The 14,378-nt window shown below is 34.9% G+C and overlaps 2 protein-coding genes across 3 annotated transcripts in view; one reads left to right on the forward strand and one right to left on the reverse strand.

Annotated features, from left to right (window-relative positions):
• Positions 1-13,480, reverse strand: part of LOC149802082 (dolichol kinase-like) — a 46,939-nt gene extending 33,459 nt beyond the window's left edge. For both annotated transcript variants that reach the window (XM_089956481.1, XM_089956482.1), the window contains exons 1-4: positions 13,381-13,480; positions 9,137-9,282; positions 5,271-5,349; positions 2,745-2,833 (exon numbers count right to left, since the gene is read on the reverse strand). In XM_089956481.1, coding sequence (XP_089812607.1) covers positions 2,745-2,833; positions 5,271-5,349; positions 9,137-9,260 — 292 coding nt within the window. In that variant the 5' untranslated portion in view covers positions 9,261-9,282; positions 13,381-13,480. The remainder of the gene's footprint in view (positions 1-2,744; positions 2,834-5,270; positions 5,350-9,136; positions 9,283-13,380) is intronic.
• Positions 13,481-13,541: 61 nt separating this feature from the next.
• LOC149802083 (fanconi-associated nuclease 1-like) overlaps positions 13,542-14,378 on the forward strand; it is a 67,584-nt gene continuing 66,747 nt past the window's right edge. Inside the window, exon 1 of the mRNA XM_089956485.1 lies at positions 13,542-13,629. The gene's annotated coding sequence lies outside the window, so the exon portion shown is untranslated. The remainder of the gene's footprint in view (positions 13,630-14,378) is intronic.

The following is a 14,378-nucleotide window of genomic DNA, read 5'->3' on the forward strand; positions in this document are numbered from 1 at the left end:
ATATGAAGAAATAAATTCCAGCCCAAATGATCAACTGAACACAACAATAACATAAATTAATTCTGCTGGATCCTATAGCATGTATGAATAATCTTTCTAGTAACAAGATTATATAGTCTTCCAAATGACTTCAGGTCAAAATTAACATTTTCTATAACAAAAAAAAAACATTGCCTAATGGAAAATATCCTTCTAGAAAGTTCCTATTAAATGTTTAAAAAATAAATGTTAGTTATTATTAGAAAGTCAGTTAGCAAAATTATAGTATATAACCTGGACTATGTCAGGTACACCAGGTAAATTGTAGGAGAATTTCAATAACCAAGACCCAGATCAAAATAAACATGTTTACTTCTATAAATAATGATCCTGATATCAAAACCATACACATAAAGAATATTTTAGTTATGTACTAGATGTTTACAGAATAAAATAAATCAATAATTCAGGTCAAGTAGAAAATAAACTTGATTTTGGACAAGATTAAATGAAACAAAATGTTACATAACAATAGAATATAATGAAATAAAAAAATTAATAAAAGCTAACAAACAAACAATGCAAATTAAATATACATAACAATAGTTACAGGACAGCTAAATCTAACTCAGTACTGTGCATGCACACATATCAAGATAGAACCTACATTGTAATATTCAAAATTTCAAATAGAGGGTGCATGGAAGCCCAGGCAGCCAAACTTGGTCATGAATTGATATGCTGTTGGAATTCTCCCCATTCTTTGGAAGATTCTATGTCATCTGGCTCAACAATTGTCATTGGCTGCACGCATCCCCATCTAAATCTTCCAGTGTTCCAGAAGGAAGCACCAAATGATGAGACAAAATAATGTAGGACATACCTTCCATATTTCAAGACAGTGAAGGTGAATCTAGGCTCAGTTGGAGTACAGGTGTGGCTTTGCATGCAATACAAGTATTTGACTTTTCATACTAATCTAATAAAAGCCTGTTATGTGCTTGGTAATACCTTGCTGATGGTAAAAACAAAGGCAATATCTTGCTGATGGTAAAAACATTGGCAATACCTTGCTGATGGTAAAAACAATGGCAATACCTTGCTGTTGGTAAAATCAATGGCAATACCATGCTGATGGTAAAAACAATGGCAATACCTTGCTGATGGTAAAAACAATGGCAACACCTTGCTGATGGTAAAAACAATGGCAATACCTTGGTGATGATAAAGACAATGGCAACACCTTGCTGATGATAAAAACAATGACAACACCTTGCTGATGGTAAAAACAATGGCAATACTTGATGATGGTAACAATATTGGCAGTATCATGATGATGGTTAAAACATTGGCAATACCTAGATGATGATAAAAACATTGGCAATATCAATTGGTAAAAACAACCTCCAAAATCTTTGTTCAAAGCTAAAAACAGAACAGCCTTTCGAAGGAGACTTTTGTATCAGAGCTGGATCAGAGCTCTTGTATGCCTTGACAGTGGGAATCCTGGATCCTCAGTCTCCAGAAAATGAGGGTCTTGGTAGGAAAACTGAGTCTCCAGACAAGAAAAGATTAAGTACATCAGTGGGCATTAAATCACTACATTGAGGCAAATCAATAAGACTGTACAGTGTAAACCTCCTTCTTCAATTCTGAATATGAAACTTTTGTATTCTGTTCATGCAATTACCTTTCATGCCAACCTGGGCCTTTTTTCAAGCCACATGGGGAAAAGTACATCCACTGCAATCACAGTATAAAAAAAGATGGCACAGGGATAGCTATTGAGTGTGCACAATCTAAGAAAAGAGTCCAAAACAAGCATCTGATGATCTAGGAAGTGCTCAATGTTCTTACAGAGTCCCAAGGTACTTTTAGATTTCATCAGAGATGCAATCTGGGTAGTGTGTATTTGGGGAAATGTAAGCTGTGTCCTGGGGATTGTGACTCCAAATAAAGATCTGTTTGCTGAAACAATGTGACATTCCAGGTATGCTATATCATGTTGTCCCTCCATATTAGCTTACAGCAAGTTTCATCAATACAATCTTAATGTTTTACAAAATTTGAAAAATAACATACACCAGTCATGTTTAATTAAATATACATCACAGTTGTGTTTTAATTAAAATATAACACCCATCCCTGTTATGATGTAATTAAAATATAAAATACATCCCAGTAATGTTTTACTTAAAATACAGTATACATCCCAGTTATGTTTTAATTAAAATACAACATACATCTTAGTCTTATTTTAATTAAATATCATGGTCATGTTTTAATTAAATATCATGGTCATGTTTTAATTAAAATACAACATACATCTTAGTCATATTTTAATTAAATATCATGGTCATGTTTTAATTAAATATCATGGTCATGTTTTAATTAAATATCATGGTCATGTTTTAATTAAATATCATGGTCATGTTTTAATTAAATATCATGGTCATGTTTTAATTAAAGTATGATATACATCCATGTCATGTTATGAGAAAAAAACATGTACAGCAGTCGTGTTTTATTACCACTATAACATACATCACCCCTGTTTTAATTAAAATATAGCATATGTAAAAGTCATGTTTTCAGGTGAGATTCAGTGGTCTAAACATGTCTTTTGCTCTTTTTATTCCATCAATAGTATTAAAAGTGCTCTTTATAAAAGTAAAATGATCAAAACTCTGATATATGAGATGTACAGCGTACTCTTTCACAACTAAGGTAATATTGAAATTGTAGTTAAAAAAAGCATGCTTTACCTCTGATAGCTGGAGATGTCCTGGCCTGCTGCAGTATGAAAGCAAATGGAAGCACAAGACAGCACCAAAATCCACCATTATGCTCCTGCCTGCATTAAGTATTTATATGGTAATTACAATTATACCCAAACCAGGCTTTTTTTATGGAAAAAAAGACAAATGAAATTACATGTATATTCATAATTCATTTCTCCCATGTATATTGAAAACAAAGCGTTCCAAGTGAACTTGATTTTAATTTGAATAACTGACAAACATCAGCCTAAAACAGCCCCATGTAAAATAAGCCTAAAACAGCCCCATGTAAAATAAGTAAGCAAAGTTGTATCGGCTAATAAGTAGAGCTGTATTTTATGGCAGATGCATCATTTGTTTGTCAGGGTTTGATGTTAGATTTGGTAAAAAAAAAGTTTTAATAAGTCATCAGTCTATACCTATGCCACAGAGAGTACTTGACCCCCTGTGTTAAGAAGTTGGATGCCCAGATATAAAAAGAGAAGGTCCCAGTGAAAAAGAAGAGTACTATGAACTGGTCTATGTTTAATGTCTTTTGTGTAGAACACTGAATTATTTTGTAGAAATCATTTTCTTTTTTCTGTAGAAGTGCACATTACATTTAGACCTTTGCAAACCGAAAATTGGAATGGTTCTTCCTCATTCCAAATGCAAGACAACCACAAAGTTTGGTAAATGTAAAGGTAGCTGAAAATGTGTTGTTGTGTGCATATGAAATTGGTAACAGATGGATGGAAAGACATACAGACTAATGGACAGATAATATAACATAATACACTCTGCCTAATGGCAGGTTGATAAAACATGATTTCATCTGTGCTTGGAAAATAATTTCTTTCAAAGAAAATCAACAAACCTTTATTTTAATCAACCATAATGCCTTTGAATATTCTTATCTGCTGGTTTGATTTAAATTTTCACTTCATCTTCCAAAACTGTTTATATTTGATTATGTTATTTAAAATTCATTTTGATAACTATATTCTGACAAGTCCATTTTTTTTATGACCTACTGATCAACATATAGGTATAAGACGTTTGAGAAAAGTGAGGGTTCAGGGTCTGCTGTTGAGGACCAACAGAATGCAGAGCCTTGTAACATGGGAATACAAGACAATCAGCTGAAGGCCCATGATGAAAATAAGGGCTTACAAGGAGTTCATTCATCTTAATTTAATTTCCTCAAACTGTTTTGTAGAGGCAGTCTTATTTGACATAAGATCAGTATCATTCATACAAACCAGAGAGTTTTGATGCCAAGATGATATCAAATGTAATCAAATTCTCTTGGGAAGATTTTGATGCCAAGATGCTATCAAATGTAAACAAATTCTGTTGGGAAGATTTTGATGCCAAGACGCTGTCAAAAGTAATCAAATTCTGCTGGGAAGATTTTGATGCCAAGACGCTGTCAAATGTAATCAAATTTGGTTGGAAGGTTTTGATGCCAAGATGCTGTCAAAAGTAATCAAATTCTGTTGGGAAGATTTTGATGCCAAGACTTTGTCAAATGTAATCAAATTCTGTTGGGAAGGTTTTGATGCCAAGATGCTGTCAAAAGTAATCAAATTCTGTTGGGAAGATTTTGATGCCAAGACGCTGTCAAAAGTAATCAAATTCTGCTGGGAAGATTTTGATGCCAAGATGCTGTCAAATGTAATCAAATTCGGTTGGGAAGATTTTGATGCCAAGATGCTGTCAAAAGTAATCAAATTCTGCTGGGAAGATTTTGATGCCAAGACGCTGTCAAATGTAATCAAATTCCGTTGGTAAAATTTTGATGCCAAGATGCTATCAATTGTAATCAAATTCTGTTGGGAAGATTTTGATGCCAAGATGCTGTCAAATGTAATCAAATTCTGTTGGGAATGCCATGATGCCAAGATGCTATCAATTGTTATCAAATTCTGTTGTAAACATTTTGATAGTGAGACACTGCTGAATGTAATCAAATCCTGTTAGGAAGTTTTTGATGTCAAGATGCTATCAAATGTAATGTAGGGAAACCCTTGATGCCAAGTTGCTGTCAAATATAATCAAATTCTGTTGGAAAGGCATGATGCCGAGATGCTGTGAACTGTATTCAAATTCTGTTGGAAAGGCATGATGCCAAGATGCTGTGAACTGTATTCAAATTCTGTTGGGAAGTTGTTTGATAAGAAGTCATTTAAAGTCATTTCTGTTTTTAGTAATGATGCCCATATTTAATGGCATCATCTGTATAAACTTAGCAGACATTGACGACTGCATGCTTATATTATGTCAAAATCCACTGAGTACTGTTTTTACCATAAAAAAAACCAACAAAATAAACAAACCAACATAAGCATGTTTTTTTCTTAAGTGTTAAAGTTACATCTAGAGATGACAGATCATATCTTTTTAAAGGAAAAGAAATAAAAGTTTTATTGTCATGGTAGAGATTTGGATAGAACAGCATATTTGGAATAATTTTTGTACTTATAAAAGTTGAATTTCCTAGACGGAAGTATGCAAGTCTGCTGTACTTACCTAAACTTTCCTGTCTTCAAATTCTGGGCGACTGACAGCTCTAAAGCAACAGATATGAGGAGAAAAGCCAAGATACAAACTGAAACAAAAAACCAATGTATGATCTTTATGATCTAAATGTATTCATAGAAACAAAATCAGTGGCATCAGTGTTGCTTCAAGGAATTTTCATAAAGGGGCTAACTCATCCACTGAACTGTTAAAGAAAACCACAAGTTAAAATAAGCAATCCAGATATTTCCATGACTTATAGTTAAAAAAAGCTGAATAAACAGGACCTGTTTAGAGTAAACTTCTCTATGCTATGATAGGTCCACCTACAAAGCTGGACCTGTTTAGAGTAAACTTCTCAATGCTATGATAGGTCCACCTACAAAACTGGACTGGTTTAGAGTTAAATTCTCTATGCTATGATAGGTCCATCTACAAAACTGGACCTGTTTAGAGTAAACTTCTCAATGCTATGATAGGTCCATCTACAAAACTGGACCTGGTTAGAGTAAACTTCTCAATGCTATGATAGGTCCATCTACAAAACTGGACCGGTTTAGAGTTAAATTCTCTATACTATGATAGGTCCATGTACTAAACTGGACCTGTTTAGAGTAAACTTCTCTATGCTATGATAGGTCCATGTACTAAACAGGACCTGTTTAGAGTAAACATCTCTATGCTATAATAGGTCCATGTACTAAACTGGACCTGTTTAGAGTAAACTTCTCTATGCTATGATAGGTCCCATCTACAAAACTGGACCTGTTTATAGTAAACTTTCTATGCAATGATAGGTCTATGTACTAAACTGGACCTGTTTATAGTAAACTTTCTATGCAATGATAGGTCCATGTACTAAACCAGACCTGTTTATAGTAAACTTTCTATGCAATGATAGGTCCATGTACTAAACCAGACCTGTTTATAGTAATCTTCTTTATGTTACTATAGGTCCCTGTACTAGATAGGACTTATTTTGAGTAAACTTCACTATGCTAACATAGGTCCCTACAAGGACAGTGAACATGTTTAGAGACTACTGTACATATTGTGAAGATACTGTGTGTAAACTCCTCTAGGAAAAACTTCTCTGTGATATAACAGGTCCATACTAAACAGGACTTATTTTGAAATTATCGTTCCTACTGTGAAGATATTGGGTTACCTACTCTGTGTTATAATAGGTCCAAACCAAACAGAATTTGCTTTGAGATTACTGTACCCATTGTGAAGATATTGTGTGTTAACCTCTCTGTGCTATAATAGGTCCAAACCAAACAGGACTTGCTCTGAGATTACTATACCCATTGTGAAGATATTGTGAGTTAACTCCTCTGTGCTATAAAAGGTCCAAACCAAACATGACTTTTTTAGAGATTACTGTACCCATTCTGAAGATATTGTGTTAACTCCTCTGTGCTATAACAGGTACAAACCAAACAGAACTTGCTTTGAGATTACTGTACCCATTGCGAAGATACTGTGTTAACTCCTCTGTGCTGTAATAGGTCCAAACCAAACAAGACTTGCTTTGAGATTACTATACCCATTGTGAAGATATTGAGTTAACTCCTCTGTGCTATAAAAGGTCCAAACCAAACATGACTTGTTTGGAGATTACTTAACCCATTGTGAAGATATTGTGTTAACTCCTCTGTGCTATAACAGGTCCAAACCAAACAGAACTTGCTTTGAGATTATTATACCCTTTGTGAAGATATTGAGTTAACTCCTCTGTGCTATAACAGGTCCAAACCAAACATGACTTGTTTAGAAATTACTTCTCCTACTGTGAAGATAATAATAATAATAATAATAATAATAATGAGGACTTTGTATAGCACCTAATCTGTAGAAGCTCTAAGTGCTTTACAACATTAGACAACACATATAAGATTAAAAACATATAATTATATGATTACAAAAATAAACACCGTGAAATTAGAAAACATTTTAAAAAAAGAACATGCTGAGAATATTTAAGGTAAGAAACATTATTAGGTCTTTAAGATATTGTGTTAACTACTCTGTGTTATAATACGTTCAAACCAAACAAAACTTGCTTTGAGATTACTGTACCCATTGTGAAGATATCGTGTGTGAACTCCTCTGTGCTATAACAGGTCCAAACCAAACAGGACTTGCTTTGAGATTACTATACCCATTGTGAAGATATTGTGAGTTAACTTCTCTGTGCTATAACAATTCCAAACCAAACATGACTTGTTTGGAGATTACTGTACCCATTCTGAAGATATTGTGTTAACTCTTCTGTGCTATAACAGGTCCAAACCAAACAGAACGTGCTTTAAGATTACTGTACCCATTATGAAGAAATTGTGAGTAAACTCCTCTGTGCTATAACATGTCAAACAAAACAGAACTTGCTTTGAGATTAATGTACCCATTGCGAAGATATTGTGAGTTAATTCCTCTGTGCTATAACAGGTCCAAACCAAACATGACTTGTTTGGAGATTACTGTACCCATTGTGAAGATATTGTGTTAACTCGTCTGTGCTATAACAGGCCCAAATAAAACAGAACTTGCTTTGAGATTACTGTACCCAATGTGAAGATATTGTGAGTAAACTCCTCTGTGCTGTAACAGGTCCAAACAAAACAGAACTTGCTTTGAGATTATTGTACCCATTGTGAAGATATTGTGAGTAAACTCCTCTGTGCTATAAAAGGTCCAAACCAAACAGGACTTGTTTAGAGATTACTGTACCCATTGTGAAGATATTGTGAGCAAACTCCTCTGTGCTATAACAGGTCCAAACAAAACAGAACTTGCTTTGAGATTACTGTACCCATTGTGAAGATATTGTGAGTAAACTCCTCTGTGCCATAAAAGGTCCAAACAAAATAGAACGAGTTTTGAGATTACTGTACCCATTGTGAAGATATTGTGGGTAAACTCCTCTGTGCTATAACAGGTCCAAACCAAACATGACTTGTTTAGAGATTACTGTTCCTACTGTGAAGATATTGTGATAACTACTCTGTGCTATAATAGGTCCAAACCAAACATGACTTGTTTGGAGATTACTGTACCCATTCTGAAGATATTGGGTTAACTCCTCTGTGCTATAACAGGTCCAAACCAAACATGACTTGCTTTGAGATTACTATACCCATTCTGAAGATATTGTGATAACTCCTCTGTGCTATAAAAGGTCCAAACCAAACATGACTTGTTTAGGGATTACTATACCCATTGTGAAGATATTGTGAGTAAACTCCTCTCTGCTATAACAGGTCCAAACCACACAAGACTTGCTTTGAGATTACTGTACCCATTGTGAAGATATTGTGAGTTAACTCCTCTGTGCTATAACAGGTCCAAACCAAACAGAGCTTGATTTGAGATTATTGTACCCATTGTGAAGATATCATGAGTTAACTCCCCTGTGCTATAAAAGGTCCAAACCAAACATGACTTGTTTAGAGATTAATATACCCATTGTGAAGATATTGTGAGTAAACTCCTCTGTGCTATAACAGGTCCAAACCAAACAGAACTTGCTTTGAGATTACTGTACCCATTATGAAGGTATTGTGAGTTAACTCCTCTTTGTTGCAACAGGTCCAAACCAAACATGACTTGCTTTGAGATTACTGTACCCACTGTGAAGACATTGTGAGTTAACTCCTCTGTGCTGCAACAGGTCCAAACCAAACATGACTTGTTTAGAGATTACTGTACCCATTGTGAAGATATTGTAAGTAAACTACTCTGTGCTATAACAGGTCCAAACCAAACATGACTTGCTTTGAGATTACTGTACCCATTGTGAAGATATTGTGAGTTAACTCCCCTGTGCTATAAAAGGTCCAAACCAAACATGACTTGTTTAGAGATTACTATACCCATTGTGAAGATATTGTGAGCAAACTCCTCTGTGCTGCAACAGGTCCATACTAAGCAGGATATCAGAGAAATGGTCACAGTAAGGACCTCCAAATACTGCCTCGTCATACATGGGCCTTCCATCAAGTATAAATTATGGCACTCTCTGAAAAAGAAAAGAAGACTAATACATAAAAGCACACCTGATCTATATTTAAATCAAAGGAAATGGATATGATTTACTATCCCCTTGCCTTAGCAATGGTGTATTTTAGTATCCTCCATCTGTCATTATGCCCATATCTGTCTCCATCTGACATTAAGTACATACCTGCCACCAGTTTTCATCAAGTCCATATCTGTCTCCATCTGTCATTATGCCCATATGTCTCCATCTGACATTAAGTACATACCTGCCACCATTTTTCATCAAGTCCATATCTGTCTCCATCTGTACATTTGTCATAAAGTCATAAATCTCCATCTGTTCATTTGATGTAGAGTCCATGTCTGTCTCCATTTGTCTATCTGTCATTAAATTCCAGTCTCCATCTATTATTAAATATAAAGGTCTCCATCTGTCTTTGGCTTTGCTGGGCTAGTAGGTCAATACATGGATTGAGATTGGCCCTCTCTGTTGCATATACATATCTGTATATATAAAATTACGAGGATATTGTGTCCAATATATTGAGAAAATCAACATGTAACAGTGTCCACCTACAGGATATGCTGTGATAGTTTATGCAGACGCTCAAAGTTACATATAAACTGGTCACATTTTTTAAATAAAAATTGGCATTTGTGAATGAAAAATGTCAACTGCATATAGTCTAGTGACCTTAATAATTTAATTATGGCAACTACAAAATGACAGCAATTTTAAATGTAACCAGCCGAATATATTGTGCAATTAATCTCGGCTGGTAAAACGGATCCAGAAAAATGCAGAAGTATAAACAAATATGTAAATATTAGTTGGTTGTACAGTAACTGAGTTGAATTACCAAAATGAAGATGGGGCCAAGGCTCTGTTAATATAACTAACATGACAGGAAAATGATGGCAAAGGTCCATTATCAGTGAAGTTGAGGCCAGGTGATATGGAGACAGATTTTTAAAAACAAATGCAATCAGTAAATTCAAAATGCTGTCTTAAAGTTTAAGAAAATGAAGCCAGTGATAGTTCTGTCCAACAGATCTTCCGTGCTTTTAAAATAACCTAGTACATTTTTATAACTACTCCTTAACTGGTCTTAAATAAAAGATTCAGTTTTTGTTATATTTCACTATCAACTGATTTTTGTTGCCTATTCATATGGTAACCAAAACATCAGGTTTTTGGCCGCCCAAACTTTGAAATGTCCACAACAGTTTTCAAGTAGGTTGCCTTGGTAAGCAACTCCCCAACTCCTTAATATTTTATTTATTTCATCTGATATAATTTTGTATTACCCTTGCTCAGAACAGACAGTTGGTTTATTGTTTTTAATGGTGATATGATGACAATACTGACTACATAGAGTGAATGGAGTTAAGAGCCTTTCCCAAAGACACAGAGAAGCAACAAAGCTGAGTTGGCCTTGGCTGCTACCAAAACTCATGACCTATGGATTATAATTCCGAGCGCTTCCAGTAGGTAGATCCACCAGTTCAAACCTAATGTTTAACTGAGGACCCCCTTTACATACCTTCTCTCCCTTCCCAATTTCCACTGATACAGCATTCCATGTTCTGATTACAATGCCAGTTCTCATGTCATTTATTAGTTCAACAAGTTGTACACAAATATGTTACATGTATTCATGAAATTTAAAGTCTGACTCCACAGTGACCATGGTAGGATGAGCTGTCTAAAGTAACCACCTTTACAGATCACAAGCAATCACCTTTACAGATCACACATAGTTCACCTGTTTGCATGGGTTCATTTGAGCTCAAACAACATGGGTATGTAAGAATACTTGCCAGTAGCTTCCTGTGGATCGGTGGTTGTGCCTGGTGTTTACCAGGTACTTCTTCCACCAAATATACTGGTTGCCATATATAACCTCTCATGTGTTGAAAACTGGTGCTCAACCCCCCAAACCAAACCAAACCTGACTCTTCAGATTCTGGGTCTGATTCCCCAAAAATCTTATGCCCGTCTCCCCATTCTGAGTTTCTATTACAAGCACTGTATCAGGCTGTAAGATATTACCATCTTTATTGTCTTAAGTATTTAGGCTGCAAAAAGGCAGATACTCTTATGAGCACTATCACAACACAGATATTCTTCATAAATGAGAATGTTTCCAAATAGCCCATGATAAATTATTAAGTGTCTAGATGACTTAGTGGACTTGATGAATTGCTGTGAGACACATGAAATGGCTGTAAATGCTGTGAGACACATGAAATGGTTGTAAATGCTACTGACACTGGGTTTTTTGACACCTTTTGTTTTGCATTGAAGATGTACATGCTGTTTGATTTTTACCATACAAAACAGCAAAAGGGTGTAGCTTGGAGGAAACACCAAGTATCTAGGCCAGTGGTTCCCAACCTTTTTGAGTATGAGGATCCCTTTATCCTAATTTCAACCTTCATGGACTCCCATATTCTAAAAGTTGTACTATTAGACTCCTTGGAAGAACCCCACCACCCACAGGTTATGAACCACTGAGTTAGGTTATCTTTCCTCTTGTTACAACTCTCAATCATTCTGCATGGAATTCTGGAGTGAAATAAAATTTTACATACATTGTTCATGGTAAGTTACCTCTCCAGACTATAAGTTTTTGGCACTTAACCTGATTCACAAAACAGTGGGATTCTAAGCTCAGCACTTATACCTATGTGCAGCCATACCACATGCAGCCTGATCACTTCACGGAAATTGAATTTGACAAACCAATTTTATCTGTCTTTTCTTTAATATAAATTTTCTGACAGTCTTTCCACATCATAACTCTCAAAATTAGTTAAACTTACTACAACTTCAACACTTCCTGAATGTAGTTTCATATTCAAAGAGGTTGGTCATTTGACCTTGTATGAGACTGCCACAGAAATTGATCTTCAAAGTCAAATAAATGTAATATATGCAGATCATGAATGAACTGTGCCAATACATAGCCCTCCTCCAAAAATTTTGTTTAAGCACTGATATATGTATGCATTGTGATGTTCATTCTGACATTTATATTTTTGTATCAATATATTGTTTTCAACTGTTTATGTAAATCTATATTGTGTGCTTAAGTTTTAAATGTGATTGAGGGTTGTGGATGGAGTTTTTGCATGTCTGATTTTTGCCATAATTGTAAGTAGTAAACCAGGTGTTTAAAACAATTGGATTTCAAAGCCTAAAACTGTTTATGAGTTAGTGGAATTTTACATTAAAAATGATTAGTTTTCCTGAACATTCTATTGCATTCTTAGTTAAGTGAAAATCTGCATATATAGGCATTGATAAACAAATAATTCATGTTTCATGTCAGTCTTTGTGAATCTTTTATCAGAATTTGCAGTTGTGTTCAGATATATTTCAAGAGGAATTGGTTTAATTCACTGGAATTACTAAAGTACTCATTGACTTAAGATTAATACATTACTTTGGATTTTTGTGAATTCATTCAAAGACATTCTGGATGGTGTCAATGGTATATAAAGATATTTAAGACTATGGCTTTAACTGAACATTCAGGACTGTTGGTACAATAAGGACATTCAAGACTACCGGAATTATTATTAAGTCAATCTTCTTGGACTTGTAATAGGACATTTAGGATAATTTAAAACTTAATTCACAAAACTGTACGTGGCTCTTAAGATTTAACTTAGTAACCAAGATAAATAAATTGTTTGTTGATTTAACTTAAATTATTGGTTTCACTTTTTCTTTCTGTTGTTGTTGTTGGGTTTAACGCCATTTTTCAGCACGCGATTGGCTATACATGGCGTTTTCTTTCTGTTACATATAAAAAAATAAATGTTTCCTTCCCTTTATTTACTAAACTTAAATTAATGCAGTAAACGGGTCTAATTAATGGAATCCCGTGCGAATTGACTAAATCAATAAAGTTAGCAGAACTTAATTTTTTTACACATTTTTCCCGTGTAAGAAGCACGAACCGGATGCTTTTTGACATCGTAAACACAGAACTCGAAAATACGTGCCAGTTGTTACATTGTCTTATCATTAGATAATATGGTAGTTTAACGTGAAATAAATACAGAAAGAGTAACTTCACACATAAAACATGTGTCAGTTCGAACGTACTATGATACAGATCCATATTCCGTGAAATAATATGCAACCGTGTCTTTCGAATAGGACACTTGTGCCTTCTCACTCCACATCATAAACACGCTTGATAATGTCATTTGATTTAATGATTTGTAACATAAATGTCTTGATGATAGAGATTGCTTTAGTCCACTAACAGTTATCTGTCCCTCGTTTAGCGGTTGGCACAGTGATGTTTAAAGAGATGCTATTGATCTTTGATGTTGTTCGTAGATAATGAAAGTATAAACAGTCGCTTTAAAAATAATTTTTTTCAAAATTGTTGTTTAAACATTTACGTAAAAGAGTTGGACACATTTTTATTCTTACTTTACTTTGAACTATGTCTACCATTGTCCTACAATTACCGAGTTTCCTTAGTCCTACATGTAAGACCTAAACAAAATCAACATGATTGTGCTATGTCTTACATGTAGGACTACGAGTTTCCTCTGACCCTTGTCACCCCATTTTTGATATTTGGACATTTATGTTGGGATGTATACCCCAAGATAAATGTCCATATATCAAAAATGGGGTGGCAAGGGTCAGATAAAACTCGGACTATCCTACAACGTAAGACCTCGACCCAGATATTTGTGTTTTGGGGTTCGAGGTCTTACATTGTAGGACTATGCAATGTTGAACCATCTCCAGTGGGAATCACTCGAATTCATGCGAACCCACAGGGGCAGGTATCGTTGCTTACAATTTACATGTCATGTACTATACAATAACTACAAGGGAGGACACTTCTTTCCTTTCTTGCACGACCTATTTAGGAATAAACGCTGCTATTTCAAGCTACATTTCGCGTAGCATAATAAATTTGGTACTGATATTAAGCTCAGGCATTCGACTTTGTATGCATATCCATAGTTTGGTTTGTGACCATATCTTTAAGGAACTCCTGACCATTTTCCCACGCTACTGCTTGATATGGCCATGATCGTGACAGCTTAATATGCAAGAACAACACGCTGAATGGAATT

Source organism: Sinohyriopsis cumingii, chromosome 4 (genome assembly GCF_028554795.1).
Source record: "Sinohyriopsis cumingii isolate HCF-2022 chromosome 4, ASM2855479v2, whole genome shotgun sequence".
Lineage (NCBI taxonomy): Eukaryota > Metazoa > Mollusca > Bivalvia > Unionida > Unionidae > Sinohyriopsis > Sinohyriopsis cumingii.